We start from the raw sequence: 16,596 nt of genomic DNA on the forward strand, positions 1-16,596 counted from the left end.
CCTGTGAGAGGAGGTGGAAGAGGTCACCCAAGCCAGCTGGAAGGAGGGAAGTTGGCTGGCAAGGTGACCAGGACAAGCTTCTTCAATGGGGGAAGGAGGAGACCCCAGTGCAATGGGGAGATTGTGCTGGGAGGAGCTCCGGTGAGCAGTTCTGCACCCCCACCGCAACCGGCAGGGATAAAGACCCAGAGGAGCTAATGTGCAGTGTATCCTTTAGTTCAGGGGCTGGCAAACTTTCTCTCCAAAGGGCTGGATAATAAACATTTGAGGCTTTTCCAACTATGAGGCAACATCAGAGATATGTAGGTACAAGAGAGAAAAGATCCCCCCAAATTTTTTAGACAAAATTCAAAACTTTATGGACACTAAAATGTAAATTTCACATCATGCTCATGTGCCATTCTTCTTTTTATTTCATTTTATTTTTTCCAACTGTTTAAAAAGGCAAAACCCATTCCTAGCCAGGGCCATACCGAAACAGGTGGTGGCCGGATTCGGCCGGCACACATAACTTGCCCACGGCTCCCAGGCAAGATGGGCTGGTTCCTAACTGAACGGTTTGTTTTAGGGCTGCGCTTTGCTCTGGGGACGGAATGGGCCTGATCTAGCTGGGTCCCTGGCCCGGCTCTACCCCTTCCCAGCTGGGGGTTCTGAAGAAAGTCACTTAACCTCTCTGGACTTCAGTTTCCCTGTCCCTGAAGGCGAGGGAGGCTCCGGCTCCTACTCCCAGACGGGGAGAAGAAATCAGCGCTCCGCACCCTCTCCTATGGACGTGAGAAATACTGGGTGGAGGATGGGCTCCGTGCCTCCAGAGCATCCCCAAAGGCCGCAGTGCCGGGTCCTCACAACCCTCCGGAGCAGCACACCCAGTGTGGCCCGGGTGCAGACTCCTCACAGCCCAGTGCCGCGTGCCTGAGCCCTGGAAGGCGGGCTCCAGGCGTGCCCAGCAGACCCCCATCCCGGGCGGGGGCACGGGCTGCACGGCGGGGCCGTCGGGCCGGCAGCGCGGGCCTCGCCGTCGGTGAGCCTCCGCTTGGTCGAGGGCGCGCCGTCCGAGCTCGCAGGCGGCTCAGAGGAGCCCCTCACCGCCACCTGGCCCTGAGAGGCCGAGCCTCGGGGGCGACGGCCAGCACTTGCCGCCCCCGCCAGCCGCCCCCCGGGCTTTCGGGCCGTCGCCGAGGGTGCGCGCGGGGCTCCGGACGCAGCGGACGCCCTCCCTCGAGGCCCCTGCCCCGCAGCCGGACGGACGGACGGACGGACGGACGCTGCCCCACGCTGCCCGGCGGGGCGGGGCGGGAGCTGGCGCTCGGGGTGCGCCCGGGCCTGCCGGCCCGTTGCGCAAGTTGTGCTCGGGCGGCTATAAGAGGGGCGGGCAGGCATGGAGCCCCGGAGGAATCGCGACGCCAGCAGCTGCGAGGTAAGGCCCCGGGCACGCTCTTCTTTCCTTTTCCTCCGGTCTTTCTTGGCCAGCCAACCCACCCCACCCCACCCTGAACGCCGGGGAAACTGAGGCGGGCGAGGGGCAGGGCGGCAGGCTTGGTTCTGGACCATGGCAGCTTTGTCCTGGAGTTCTAACGGGAGGGAAGGCGGCCGGGGAGATCTGGGTTCCGAGCCGGGCTGCGCCAGTGCCCACGGAGCAGGAATCTGTGCCATGGAGCCAGCCAGGGTCCCAGGGGACCGTCCAAGCCGCCAGCCCAGCTGCTGAGATGCTTTGGAAATTGCCTTGAGCACATCCCCGAAGATCAGGGTACCCTGCCCCCATCTGAAGGAGACTAAGTCGGGGGTGCTGGGGGTTCGGTATGAGCGTTCGGTTTCTGAGGACTAGCTTTGCTCTGCGGCTGGGAATTCCGGCATCTTTCTCCAGTGGGGGTGTTCATCTCTGATGTGTGAATGCGAGGATCCGTGTAAGGCCAAAGCCTGGAACAGGACCACTGTGGGGTAGAGGTGGGGAGCAAAGTGTCGGCAAGAACCCAGATATCTCCGAGAAATTCTGCCGAGTCTCACCACACCTGGCCTCTAAGCCAAGCAAATTGCCTTCTTGATCACGGATGAAATTGGGGTTTTCTGAGGAGACAGAGCAGCGGGTCACGGAAGAGCCTACTGCATGATTCTCACTGCTAGCAGCTGTCTTGTCGGTCCGGCAGACACCCACTGTGGGCAGGTGGGCCCCAGGCGGAGTCGGCCTCCTCTCCCCGCCGAGTGTACATTTCACTGTGGGTGTGGTCGCCTTTACGTGCCGGTTTCCATAGCTGCAAGATGGTGGCATTTTGGAACTGTGACGCCTTAACGTGAAGCTAGATCCAAGACGAGTGGCCTGCTTGTCATTGGAGAATAGCAGTTTGGGAGAGGATGAGATGTTTGATTTCTGCTGGAAGGCTCTTGGGGTGGGCGGGGCAGAGGGCAGGTACTTGCAGGCGAGGCCCCAGGAGCACCAGCTCCAGGACTCCCCGTGGTAGGCACCAGGAACCGGGAAGTTTGCTCTGTAGAGTTCTGAAGTGGGCAGCAGTCAGCTGGGACTGGTGGGAGAGAGGGTACCCAATGTCTTTCCCACCAGGCTGGTCTGCAGAACCATAGTCGCTGCCATTCCTGTGTCCTCAGGAGCAGAGACGCCAGGGGGATCATTTCTCTCATTTAGGTAGGGGGAGAAGGCAAGAGAAAAACAGTGGATATTTTTAGGTTCTTCCCTTTTCTAGCAATTGAGGACATTGGGCTGAGGGGAACGTGTCCATGTTGGCCAAAGGAGCGTCCTTCTCATATTTTGTACATCTTATGCCCAAAATAACTCTTCTTGGTATTTGGGGGAAATATTCCACCCCCCTCCGTTCCAGGAAATGGCTCCAAGCGCCAAGGACAGAGCCAGGGAGATTGCAGTGAATTCCTGCCTTTCCGCCCCAGGCAGATGCCTCTCGTGTCTGAGTGGCCCGTGCAGGGTGTGGAGGTGGCCGCTTGGGAGAGCTCTCCGCACAGAACCCATGTCATTGTCCCCCTCTGCAGCCTGGACCGAGGGAACAAGGGAATGTGGGAGTTGGGGAGAGAGAAGGGGCTTCAGGAAAGTAGAGTCCTTGCGGGGAGTGCATCTTTGAACAGCGTGCATGTGATTTCAGGGAAAATCAAGCCAAATTGTCCTGCAATCAGTCAATCGGGAGGCCATGTAGGAGTCTGTGGCAGAAGCTCCGTTCTGGCCTGCCCCCCCGGAGCCTCGAAGTTCTTCTTTGTCCGCACAATTGTCTCAGAGAAATAGAAAGAGGTTGTTTTTTGTTTTTTGTTTTTTTAAGATTTTTTATTTATTTATTTATTCGACAGAGATAGAGACAGCCAGCGAGAGAGGGAACACAAGCAGGGGGAGTGGGAGAGGAAGAAGCAGGCTCATAGCAGAGGAGCCTGATGTGGGGCTCGATCCCAGAACGCCGGGATCACGCCCTGAGCCGAAGGCAGGCGCTTAACCGCTGTGCCACCCAGGCGCCCCGAAAGAGGTTGTTTTTGCTTAAAAACAACACACCTGATGCCTGGGCTCAGGGAGTTCTGGGCGCTTACTCCGTGTGTGACAACAGATGCGCCTCAAACTGCATTTTACAGTCTCTCCGGCCCAGTTCGTCGCTCCCCAAAACGGGGTGCGTGATGGGTGTCACCGCTGACATCTCACTGATCGCACTGAAGACTTCACCCCCACCTGTGTGCACACTGTGCTTGTGCTGTGGGGTGCAGCAGGCTGGGGAGGAGTGCAAGGGCAGGGGGGAAGCCACAGAGAAGAAAGGAGGGGGAGAGGTCTCCGAGAAGGGCGGGAGGCCCTGAGCAAGCAAGCAAAGGGCTGGAGCCAGGCTGATGAATGGGACTAAGGCCGGGAGCCCCTGGGACCACTGTCAGGATGGAGCAGAACTCAGGAAGCTGAAAGGAACGGGAAACCACCACAGGGTGCCGGAGGACACACCCGAGGGGCAGGAAGCCCACCAAGGTCCCCGTTAAGGGGAAACCTGGAAGCCCAAGTGTGTCCTGCCTTCATTAAGGAAGTTTCCTAGGGATTCCTGCTGGGCAGAAGCGAATTCTTTGATGTGACTTTGAGATAGGGGCAGGTGAACGGTGGTAGAGGTCGGTGAACCTGGTTAGACGATGAAGATCAGAGATGGGAAATACTTTATTTATTCTTTCAACAAATATTAATGAGGACCTGCTCTGCGCCAGGCCCTTGGGAGCTGCTGGGACAAAGAGCACGGCCATGCCTCCTGCGCCTGGCACACCGCACTAACTGATCGAGGCGCCCTCTCCCCTGAGGCTGGATGGAGCTCTAGGTCCCCTCCGCGAAAAACTGAGCAGAGTTGACACTGGAATTGAAACCTACTGGTCATCCAGGATGGGGATCAGATCTAAAGGTGGTTTGTGATGAGTCAGAAGAATGTAACCCCCACACCCGCACTCTGGCTGCTGGTTAAGTATGTTAACATTTCTCAAACAAGGCTCTCAGTTTCGAAGAAGAGAAAACCACTCAGGCTAGCTCAGGGTTTCAAAAAATATATTGCAACCAACAAGAGTGAGATTGATTTTTTGACACTTGGTCCTCTTACATTGTTTATCTATATCTCCCCTGGATTAAAAAATACATTCAGAGAGTTGGAACATACTCAAGTGAGTATTTGTGGAAGAGTATCTCACAGTGGAGGCTAAGGACAGAGAGGGCCCAGAACCGATGAGGTCGGGAACCAGAAAGAAGTCAGGAAGGAGCTCAGGCACGGCACTGACTGTACCCACCTGTTACTGGATGAAGTCTGGTCTTCCTCAGCTACTCCATGCACAGGAGGGCAACCATAGCTCCCCCAGAAGTTCTGAGCCCTCCGTAGAGACAGACTGGGGTCTCTGAAGCCCTGCTTTCAGTTCCTGGGAGAGATGATGATTGACCTAATCAGGGTTTGGAGGAGAAAGAGATAAGGAAAGGGAGGAGAGTATTCTCGGTCTCTTGCCTACCACTGGTCGTGCAGACATGGCCTCCAGGGCCCGCGTGCGGTGGGTGTGTGTGTGCGTGCGTGCGTGCGCTCTTAATAGGGCAGATCCCCCACGAGGTGGAATAAAGCCTGGGACATTCTAGCTCTCTAGCCTCACAGGCTCTACCATTCTGCCATATTGAATTCTCCTAAACCCACCATAGTTTTCCCCAACTCCATGCTCGCCTTGGTCTGAAATGCCCTGCTTGTCCTCTTCCCCGTGGGGACTCCTGTGTTTAAGGTCTCAGTTCAAATACTGCCTCATTTACAAAGCTGTCTCACCTCCCCAGAGTCAAAACCCTCCTCTGTGCTCCCCAGATTCTATGCTCCTTCCCTCATAAGCTTGATGAGGTTGTGTTAAAATGAGTTATTTTAGCTTCTGTTTGTTCCACCGGATTCTGAGTAGCTTGAATGACCAAGATCCAGTCTTTCTGTCTCTATTCATCCTTTGTTTTTTTTTCCCTGTCCCCAAGTCCCTTCCAGCTTAGAATTATGGAGAAAGGAAGAAAGGGAAAGTAGAAGGAAAGGATGGGAGGGAGCCCACAGGAAGAATTTCTGCAGGGAGAGGCTTAGACCATCCAAAGCTTTTCCCTCATAATTAACAGCAAATACCAAATTATCTGAATTTAATTCCACACTAGCACACCGAGGATTATTAAAGAGAGGAGTGTAGAAATCCCAATGGCTGGAGAAGAGAAGAAGGAAGAGAGAAGTATGTGCTGGGTCCAAGCTAACCTCTCGCACTTTAAGCTGGGAGAAGAAGGGACTTTGGATAGCTCAAAGCTAGCAGCCTCCACCAGCAAATGCCTCTGTGACCCTAAGCTCTCCCCCACCTCCCCCCCACACACCCACACTGCTATCATCAGAAGGCTGTAGGCAGGCCTGACCTTGGCCCAGCAAACCTTCCAGCCTGGATCTAGAGAAGCACCCCCCTATCTTGACAGAGAAGCCCCCCCTGGTCTGCCTCATCCCCTAGGACCAGAGTGGAGGTGAAGAAGGTCACATCTGGAGGCCACCAGCGTCTTGGGGAAATGGGAGGTGAGCTTGTCCGTGGAGAAGGCAGAGGTGGGGGGCCCACATAGAAGTGGGGCAGGGTTGCGGGGGTGGGGGTGGTCAGCTAAGGATGAATAGAGCTGGGCCCAGCCCCCAGGTCCCAGGTGAACTCAGAGAGTGGGAAATTGTGGTCAGATGGAAGATGTGGTTGTATGAGCCTCTCCTTCTGCCTTGGAACGGTTTTCTGTGGTGACATTTCCTTTTCTAGTGCTGCCCTGGGAGGCTCCATTTTCTGGGTTTTCTCTTTTCTTCTCCAGGGCACCCATGGCAGGGGATGCTGGTAGAGGTGACACAGAGCGTCAGGGTCTTAATTAAAGGAGAGGGAAGGCAGCAGGAGGCAAAAGCTAGTGAACAGGAGGTCCAGAGGATGAGCAGAGGAGTGGGGCAGGGAGCTAGCAGAGGGAAGGGGAGGCCTTGGCCAGTGTGCGTGCAGCCCATTGGCCACACCTTCCCCAGCGGTGCCCATCTCCCTCCCCAGGCTCTGCTTGAGTAATGGGCAGAGAGAAACAAAAGAGACAGGATGTTGTATCAACATTTCAGCGGTTCATCTTTTAACTCTCAGAAAATGACAGCTCCTAAAGGTTCAAAACCATTTTTGGAAACTTCTAGAGAGGAAAGGTGCTGCAGCCCAGACAGCTGGCTGACAATCGCCTTTCTCCTCCCAGTTCCTCCCACCTCAGCCCTCTCCACCTGGGCACTCCCGGGTGTCCATCTGCAGCCCTGTTTTTCTGAATGTGACTCCCAGTCCCGGCTGTCAGCTGGATGGGTCCGCCTGAGGTCCCACCAGCTGCAACCAGCAAATCCGCGGCGTTGCAACTCCCTCCCTGTGCTGTCACCAATTTCCATCCCCATCCTTCTTCTCACCTGGGCTGAGAGCATTAGCCTGGGAACAGTCGGAGCTCCTCACTTCCACGAAAGATGCCTAGCCTCCCTATGTGGCCCTCGGGGCCCAAGCCCTCCCCACCTCCTGGCCCATCACACCTCCCGTGCTGGCTGTGAGCCACCATGGCCTGAGCTCACAGGTGTTCGTCAGCCTCTGAGCCCTTGGCTGGGCTGCTCCTCTCCTCCACCTTCACAAACCCAATTCCCCCTGACTCTACGGCCCTTATCATATACCACCTCCTCCAAGAAGCCTCCTTGATTCCTTACTGGAAATAGTGGTGATAACAGCTAACGTGTATTAGCTAGCCCTTTATATGCATTGTCTCATTTCATCTACAGAACAGCCTCAAGTGGGAATTACAGTCTGTATCATTCCCACTTTATAACTAAGAGAAATGAGTCTAAGAGAGTTTGGCAAGCTTGTCCAAGGTTCTGTACTCCAACTCGAGCAGAGTTCTGCTGAACTCTAGAGTTCGTCATTTTACACACGTCTCCCTCCCCTGAATTACCCTGGGCATGCTGTCTGTTTAAACATTCTTCCTGGAGTTATAGCTAATTATGTAAACTGGTTGTTCAAGAGCACAGCTTTGTTCTTTACTTTTATCTCTAACAAATAATATATGTTCATAGTTGACAGCCTAAAATACTGCAGTGTATTCCCTGCGCTTCTGGGAAACCCCGCAGTCTTCACTCCCATCCCTCCCGAGTCCTGATTCCTGCCTTCCTGTGGTTCCATGTCCTCTTTGTCTTTTTACCTGGCCCACAGTGGGCGATCAATGCACGTTAGCTGTCCACCATCCGCTATCCATTGAGTAACTATTAGGTGTCAGGTGCTGTGCTTAGTGAGGCTGTGGCTGCTGTCTTGAATTACCCCTCCCCTCTCTAGTCCCTAAACTCTGCCCTCACCGGCCATCTGCACCACCGTCTTAGGCCACAGCCAGGCCCCACCCAGGTACTGACACTCAGGGGAACCCAGGAACACTTGACGTCCACTCTGTCCTGATGCCCATACCCAGGTGTATAAATCAGCTCGCATTAAGTTTGGCTGCATTTAGCAGAGACCCAACGTAACAGTGGCTTAACCAAGACAGAGGTTATGTCTCTTACACACACAGCACAAGTCCAGGGACGGGCGGTCTGAGGCCAGCATGTCACCTCGGCTCCACAAAGTCCTCAGGGACCTGACCTCCAGCTGCCCACACCACCATTTGTGAGGTGAGCCTCTCCTCCTCGTGATTCAAGACGGCGCCAGAACCCCGGCTTCCATGTCCACAATGCAGGCATGGGGTGGAGGGAGGGATGAACGAGGAAGAGGCCAAGGCACGCAACCCAAGAGCTGCCACACAGCCTCGTGCTGTGACTTAAGTGGCCAGACTTTAGTGGCATAGCCAAACCTAGTTGGGGGAAGCAGAGAAGCGTAGGATTTATTCTGGAAGGCACATCACCCTCTAAACTTGGATATGCTATTACTTGGGAAGAAGGGAGGAATAGCTATGGGAGACAACTAGCAGCCTCTAGTAAAAGGGTCCGGTGTGTTGGTGTGTGTGTGTGTGTGTGTGTGTGTGCACATGCTGTGTGTGCGCACGGGAGCACGCGTGTTGTGGGGTGTGTGCTGGCGGGCCCCGTTCTCTCCAGCACTTTGATCTCAGGTGGACTCGTTATGGCATTTCTACAGAACCACCCTGAACCGGGCCTCCTCCTCTTAGGCGGGGTTAACAGCAGCTTCTCAACCCCCTGTTCCAAGGAACCGCAGAGTCTTTTCTGCGTCCGCTGAAGCGTATTATCAGTGGTGATAGAGGGTCTTGTAAAACTGTCTCCCCATTCAGGTGTTACAGGGTGGCCATTGTGGGAGAGCGACTAGGACCAGAGTTAATCTAGTAATAAATTCTCTAGGGAAGGAGGGTGTCATTACACAAGAATCCTAGAAAAGGGTACTGTTCAATCTTGTGCCGCAGGGGGGACACCCAGAAAAGCCAGGCACTCTGCTGAGATGGCCCAGGGGAGGCAGCGGGCCAAATGCTAGACTCAGGGTTGGCTACGGGCAGTGTTACCCCAGTAATCACACAATTCCCCAACTGCTGCCCTCTGCCCCCCACCCCACCCTTCAGCACAAACACGCGCAACACGCAGGGGCTTGACAGTTTCGTCTCATTGACCCTTTTGAGCCAGGTGGTGTTATTCGTTCCATTTTACTAATGGGAACCAACGCTGTAGGGATGTGAAGTGTTTCTGCCTAGGGGCTCACTAACACCTTGGGACCTAACCACTATACTTTTCACCTTTGCCAGGGTTTCGAGGAACTATACTCGGGATTAGCGCTACTTAACTCCTTCCACAAACATCTGGTGGAAATGTTTACTCATGTAATCGGTAGTTAATAGAGGGAGCTTCGACTTTATAAGAGAGAAAGCAAGCCCAGAAACACTTGAAGTGCCCCCTCCTGAATTACTTGGGATTTTTTCATACTCCAAGTTGATATGGGGGTACAATCTCATAGCTTCATTCTAGAGCAGGGTATTTGTTTCCAAGGACCATGGTCCCAGGAGGTACCTTGGTTGAGTATTGGGGTGGTTTGTAATTTGGGGCTGTCCTTAAAGTCTGGAGAAAATGTGGGGTGGGGAGAAAGTACCCCAGCCTCTCTGGGTTAAGCAGAACCCTGACTCTGCCACTCTCCTGTTTGACTTTGAGCAAGTTAATGCATCTTCTCGACCCTCGATTTCCCTCTTCTATAAAATTCAGATTAAAAGCATGCCTTTGATCAAGCATGGTAAGTAATATATAAATGGACTGTTTATTTCTATTATATTGCCAGAATATGAATTATACTAATATTGCCACCTGTGGACAGAAATGTATTATCTGTTTTCATCAAGACCCAGATGAGGCAGGACATAAAAAACAGAGATGAACTTTTTTGCCTTCTCCAGAACCTTCATGCTAATATTTACTTACATTTGATTATCATTTCATGCTCACGCTCACAACCTTAGCATGGATCACAGACTCGCATACACTTAACCATATTACCTTTTGTCTTATGTATCTCATTAGAACTTTGCTGCTTACTCAAGGATCTGCATCTTATTAATATTAGAATTCATTGTTCCATGACTTTGAAAGTGTCAAACATTCTGGATGAACATGTTATAGTCTCTCCTGCCTCTATTTTATTTTATTTTATTTTATTTTATTTTATTTATTGGAGAGAGAGGAAGCACAAGCAGGGGGAGCAGCAGGGGAAGAGGGAGAAGCAGGCTCCCCACTGAGCAGGGAGACTGATACGGACTCGATCCCAGGACCCTGGGATCAAGAGCTGAGCTGAAGGCAGACGCTTAACTGACTGAGCCACCCAGGCGTCCCTGCCTCTATGTCTTTAAACCAGCTGTTTTCTGACCACTTGTGGCAACCGCTTTCCATTCTTACCCCTCCTGGGTCTTTAATACTCAACTCAGGTGACACCTCTTCCAGGGAGCCCCCTTTGTACTCCTTGCACTCATCCTCGTGAAATTTGTTCTTCCTGTACTGGAATGGCCTGCTGACCTTTTTTTCTCTCCTAGTAATGCATTAGCAACCCGAGAGTAGAGAACATCTGTTGTTCACGATTGTATCCTTGTGCCCGGCTCTGTATCTGACACATTAGCAGACCTTCCACCAGTGCTGGTTGCGTTCAGGCTCCTGGTGGGAGAGAAAGGAAGTAATAAAGCCAGTGATAAATGCCATCACAGAGGTATCAGCAGGCCGCCATGAGAGAGTAACGGAGAGGACAAGTAACATCATCTCCAGTAATAAGGATAATAATAGGGTACATTTCACAACACCTTTAAAGCTCTCGCACATGCATTGTCTCATTTGATCCTCATAAAAGCCTAGAGATAGGTATATTGCAGGAGATGCAGGTGGAGTTTTTAGTGGTTATGGGAGATGCTTAAAGTCAGGCAGCTATTAAATGGCTGGATTCAGACCAGACCTTAAAAGCCCATTCTCTTCCTCGCGGCGTGCAATAAAGTCATATCATCTCCACAATGTCCATTTGCTCCTGCCCTGGCTTACTGCTCTGTGGTCTGTCCCACACCACTTCGTAGATTAATTGGTCAGGCCTTGCCTCCCCAAGGAAATGCATTTCATTAATGTAATTCTAGATAACAAATTGTCTTGGGACGCTGAGGGGATGATTGCTGTGGCAGAAAGCAAGTCTCGTTTTGTTTTTTTTTTCTAAGATTTTATTTATTTATTTGACAGAGAAAGAGAGAGACAGCCAGAGAGAGAGGGAGCACAAGCAGGGGGAGTGGGAGAGGAAGAAGCAGGCTCCCAGCGGAAGAGCCTGATGCGGGGCTCGATCCCATAACGCGGGGATCACGCCCTGAGCCAAAGGCAGACGCTCAACCACCCAGGCGCCCCGCAAGTCTCGTTTTTATCCACATCCGATAATGTGGTTGGTAACAAGGCGTCTGGGTGTTTTCTGAGATCCCAGCGACTTGCTATGTGTGGTTCCTTTGTTTTCAGGCCCGAGAAGTCCATCCTGGGAAGGAAGATGCGTTGCGGACCCCTGTGCCGATTCCTGTGGCTTTGGCCCTATCTGTCCTATATTGAAGCCGTGCCGATCCGAAAAGTGCAGGATGACACCAAAACACTCATCAAGACGATTGTCACCAGGATCAATGACATTTCACACACGGTAGGGAGGGTCTGAGAAGACAAAACAGAACTCTGGCCGGCCCAAGGGGAAACCAGGACCTCAGATGTTAGCTGTGGCCTGGGCAGCCCCATGTAGGGGCCATAATGGCCTTGACTTCTCCCTACTGCGCAAGCGGCTGCCTTCTCACTTCCTCTCCCCTCCCCCTCCCACCTCCTCCCTCTCCTTCCTCCTTGATGGGAATCCTAGCGCAGGACCAGAGGAAGCCATAAAGGTCCTTGTGTCCCACTGGCAGGTGACCAGACCCCCAGTTGCGTCCTCTCTGGGCCTCTGTCATGTTGCTAGAATATGCTTATCATGGGGCATTCTTTTTTTTTTTTAATTGTATTTATTTATTTGAGAATAGAGCAGAGCTAGAGAGAGAGCACGAGTGGGAGGGGAAAGGGCAGAGGGTACACTAAGCTCCCCACTGAGCAGTGAGCCCAGCTTGGGGCTTGATCCCAGGACCCTGGGATCATGACCCAAGCCGAAGGCAGACCCTTAATAAACTGAGCCACCCAGGCACCCACACTGTGCATTCTTCCTAGCTGAACTCTGGCCCTGTGAAGCTTCTCCCTATTACTGAGAGTCCTGGGGTCCACAGGCCTAGACCCTTGGCCATTTCGCAGATGAGGGCTGTGTTTGGAATTAGGAAGACCGAATGTGAATCTACACCCTTCTGTTCTCTATCCGTAAAATCTTAAGCTAGTTCCTCAGTGTCTTGAAGCCTCGGTTTCCGCAGCCAGATAGTGGGACTATCACAAGGGACTTCACAAGGTTGTTATGAGATTCAATTAGATAAAGCGAGTGATCCAGCCCCCTCCCCGGCCCCCGACAGAACCAGAACACAGCATGCCCTCATTAAAGGTTTCTAGCTGTGGTTTTTGGTAGCCCCAGTCATAAAAGCCTGCTTGCTCCCCCAGCATGGAGCAATCTAGAAACTTCCACATCTCCTGCCTGTTAATGCATGTCTGACAGTGGCCTTGGGTAGCCAGGGAAAAGTTAGGTGGCCAAAGGAGAGACAGCTCAGAACTAGATAGAGTCTTGGGCATTTTATAGAAAGAAACCTGTGAGTCTCCATGCTTTCACAAGGCCACACATTATAGATCGAGAGTGTCCCAGCTTGGGTGATGCCAAGAGAGAGCACCGCAGGCGGTGGGGAAGGGGAGAACCCCACCTGGTAACCAGTGTTACTGGAGCAGAGGAACGAGGTGGGGCACTCTTCAAGGGGGTCCAGCCTTCATCTCTGAGGGGGTGGGAAGCCTTGGAGAACCTGACTGGGAAGGAGAAGTCCTCTGGGGGTGGAAGTTGGAGAGGACAGCTGGGGAAGGGGCACTTCAGGAGAACCTCAGTGCCTGGGGCAGAGACTTAACTAAGTAGGAATCAGGCCTCATGGCTGCTTCCACAGCAGAGGCCATTTAGAGGAGGGAACAACCTGTGAAGATTGGTCTGGAAGGGGAGGGCAGGATGATTTGGGAAGGGCAGGAAGACAGAAGTCCTGGAGACCAGCTTGCAAGCTTGGCAGCCCCTGGGGCCCAATAAACAAGGGCCTGGGCCCGGGTGGTGAGGAAGGGGGACAGGAGGCAAGCAAGAGAGTGGACCTCCACACTCACTGGAGAGGCCGAGGCCTTGCAGAACCAACTTCTCTGAGATCCCACTCTCCCTTTTCCTCTCTCCCAGCAGGCTGTCTCCTCCAAACAGAGGGTCGCTGGTCTAGACTTCATTCCTGGGCTCCACCCGGTCCTCAGTCTGTCCAGGATGGACCAGACGTTGGCCATCTACCAACAGATCCTCACCAGTCTGCATTCCAGAAATGTGGTCCAAATATCTAATGACCTGGAGAACCTCCGGGACCTTCTCCACTTGCTGGCCTCCTCCAAGAGCTGCCCCTTGCCCCGGGCCAGGGGCCTGGAGAGCTTCGAGAGCCTGGGCGGTGTTCTAGAAGCCTCGCTGTACTCCACGGAGGTGGTGGCCCTGAGCAGGCTGCAGGCGGCCCTGCAGGACATGCTGCGGCGGCTGGACCTCAGCCCTGGGTGCTGAGGCCTCGGAGGCCTCTCTTGCCCACGTCGAGGAGAGAGCCCTGGGCTCCTGGGTGTCTCTGGGAGAGAGCCCGTGTGGGTGTCCTTTATCTGGACCCCGGGCCGTTTTTCTCTCACACCTCAGGGCCACTCTTCCAAAGGTCCAAGCCTCCGAGGCAGGAAAGCAAAGATAGAATGCATGATGCCATGCTCACCGGGAAGGGGGACCCACCCGGCAGACAGTGAACTGATGTGGGTTCTCACAAAAGCCTTCCTTCCTGTGCCACCGCCCCCCTCACTGCATGCTTCAGCGTGACCCGGGGTGATTTCAGGAGGCACCCGCCGAGCCTTTGGACCAGCAAACGAGATTCTGTCTGAGAATTCTGGGAGCATCGTGAGGGTAACATCCACATAGCTACCAACTCCCAAGCAACACATTATTTATTATGCCTTTTATTCTGGATGGACTGGAAGCAAAACATCCACTTTTCCAGACTCTTTGGGGCCGGCCAGCGCTAGGGATGCTGGTTCCAATCCCACTGATGGGCCTGGCTGAGGCAAACCCATTTCTAGTGACTTGAGGGCTCTCAAGTTAGTTCTTTGGTAACTGGCTTTGTTTCTACTGTGACGGATGTGAAATTACAGTGTTTGCAATGGCATTGCCCTGAGCGGATCTCCAAGGACCAGGTTATTGCAAAAAGAAGATGAATTTTGTCATCTGTGATATATAGATGTGTGCACCTGGAGGTGGGGGAATGTGTTAGCGGGAAGGGGAAGGATCCAGAATGTGTTTTCTGAATTACATTTGAACCGAATGGGTTCTTCAGATTGGGGGGGGTCATTTTCTCATCTCTGCAACCACTTAGTGTGGTTTTCATGAAAAGATGACTCCTTCAGGGGGGTTGTGGGGGTTTTCCAGCCGCCCATGGAGGGAGTGGCGCTGAAGAATGCTTTTCGGGGCAGTTGTGAGCTCTGGCCTTCTTCAGCTGCTGGAGAGAGGTCTTTCTTATCAGGGAGTGCGGATCCCTCACTGGAGAGAGCGATCCCCAGAGCAGGGGTCCCTGGTTTGGGCCTTGGAATGGTCTAGGGATGATCCCACACAGGATTAACACGACAGTAGCCCTACGTGGGCTGTGCAAGCCAAATTGTGGTTCTTGTCCGACCTGCTCACGCAAAGCAAGACCATGTTTCCCACTCATTCGTGGTGGGTTTTTATTCCAGTGGGAAGGTCTGTGGGCTTAAGTGGATGGTCCCAAGACCTGAGCCAGCACTGCTGAGTGCCGGACCGCCAGGCCAGGCCTCCAGGAGTGCCCTTCCCCCGAGAGGTCATGTTTGGGGGGAGGAACGAGGAGGCTTGGGTGTTCCACCGTCCTGCCTCTGTGATGGGGCCATCACACGCTAGGTGGTGGATCTGTCCAAGGAGATTTGAATCAAAGCTATCAACTTTGAGACCGAGCACCTACTTTGTGCTCAGCCCTGATTGGTGCTATGGGCTGGAGAAGCTCGCCAAGTAAACGTTAAAATCCAGTCTTACCCTCAGGGACCTTGCATTCCAGATGGTAAAAACTCTACACACCAGCATGCAAAGGCTGGCCTCTCACCATGGCAACCGAGCGCGTGCCTTGGTGGGCGGGAAATGCCGAGCTGAGGGCGGCGGGGCTCAGGGGCCCGCAGGCTAACCCTGCTTGCACTTGGTAGCATTTTTGCTTTTCAGGGCACGGCAGAATTTACTACTGTGTAGCCACATCCCTTTGAAGCAGCGTAGCTGACAATTTAAAAATAAACCTAGGACCATAGCAGCCGACGGGGAGCCGAGCTAAGACTATAGAGTTCAGGTCCTCTGACTCCCAGAATGTCCCTGGAGCCAGGTAATGCTCCCTGGAGGTAGCGTTGGGCAGGGGAGACCAGGAGAGCTTGCTGGGAGAGAGGAGTCGGAGGCGATGTTGCAGGAGGCGAGGGATGTGAATTGTCTGGAGGGGGAGGCTGTTTTGTTTGTGCTGAGACACAGGATGAAGGTATGTGCAGCCAGAAAGGCAGAGAAAGAAAAGACGGGAGGGAAAGGGACATGTTGAAGTTTGATATCGAAGGGGTAAGAGTCGAAAGTTCTAGAACAGAGAGATTTCATGAGATGGGCAGAGGCAGACCCGTTCTGGAGAATAGGACCTAGACAGTCATTACCACGAGGCAGGCTGGGATCTTTGAAGCCTTTCACTCACCAAAACCTGGCACCACAGCTCATTCTCAGAGTGTGAAAGTTCTAAAATGTAAATGATTGTCTTTTTTTGTAACTTAAAAAAATTTTTTTTTGTTGTTAAAAAAAAGTCCAAATAAATTAACTTTGCCCCCTGGTCTTTGTTTTCTGTCACCCTTGCTGGAGGGGCTTTAGAAGAGCTATTTGTGTGTGACAGGGCAAGGCCTGGCTGGCCTCCATCCCTCACTGGGGTCAGCTCTGCCCAGGCTTGGCCACAGCCGGCCACCAGTTATTCAGGCGAAAGGATTCCCCCAAAGCGCAGAGCTGGCCAAACGAGCATTCTGCACCAGAGTCAGTGGGTCTGCAAAGCAGCCTTGGGAAGCACCACATTATTTTTTAAACAAAAAAGAGCAACGACAACAATAACAAAAAAACCCCACAAGCTAACAAACAACATGCATCCCAACAGCAGACCCAGCCAGGGGCACAGACTCTCAAAAAGACACGACTTATCTCGTTGCAGGCACAGAGCACAGTCAGTCATCTCTGCGATGCAGTTAGAATCTGACAGTTTCAACCCAATCTGGGGAGGACTGGGGGCGGGGGGGGGGGGACGGGGCTGGCCCATCAAGCAGTCACTTCCGTGGGCGATTTCAAAGTATAGCTGACAGCTGCCAACCCTGCCCTGAGTACTAGTTTAAATGGTGGAGGAAAGGGAGACCAAGATCCTGAAGAAGGGGAAGCCGCAGAGGGCTTGGGGGGGGGGGGGGTGTCAGATCTGGCTGGAACAGCCTAAGTAGGTCACTT

The 16,596-nt window shown here is 53.2% G+C and overlaps 1 protein-coding gene across 5 annotated transcripts; it reads left to right on the forward strand.

Annotated features, from left to right (window-relative positions):
- The first annotated feature begins 1,318 nt into the window (after positions 1-1,318).
- Positions 1,319-15,947, forward strand: LEP (leptin). 5 transcript variants are annotated; one of them, XM_026510566.4, is made up of 4 exons: positions 1,376-1,417; positions 8,024-8,123; positions 11,412-11,583; positions 13,261-15,947. In XM_026510566.4, exons 3-4 carry the CDS (start codon positions 11,440-11,442, stop codon positions 13,618-13,620), a joined length of 504 nt encoding a protein of 167 aa, XP_026366351.1. In that variant the 5' UTR covers positions 1,376-1,417; positions 8,024-8,123; positions 11,412-11,439; the 3' UTR covers positions 13,621-15,947. The 5 variants fall into 5 exon arrangements, with proteins under 5 accessions (XP_026366341.1, XP_026366363.1, XP_026366351.1 ...); XM_048212950.2 differs by having other exon boundaries at positions 1,394-1,417; positions 13,264-15,947; XM_026510556.4 differs by lacking the exon at positions 8,024-8,123 and having other exon boundaries at positions 1,319-1,417.
- Positions 15,948-16,596: the final 649 nt, after the last annotated feature.

Source organism: Ursus arctos, unplaced genomic scaffold (genome assembly GCF_023065955.2).
Source record: "Ursus arctos isolate Adak ecotype North America unplaced genomic scaffold, UrsArc2.0 scaffold_3, whole genome shotgun sequence".
NCBI lineage: Eukaryota > Metazoa > Chordata > Mammalia > Carnivora > Ursidae > Ursus > Ursus arctos.

Excerpts from the sequence above, each read along its gene's own strand:
- LEP (XM_026510556.4), top strand. The coding sequence starts at position 11,440 with ATGCGTTGCGGACCCCTGTGCCGATTCCTGTGGCTTTGGCCCTATCTG. Across the intron at positions 11,584-13,260 it reads TCAATGACATTTCACACACG|CAGGCTGTCTCCTCCAAACA; the intron begins GTAGGGAGGGTC and ends CCTCTCTCCCAG.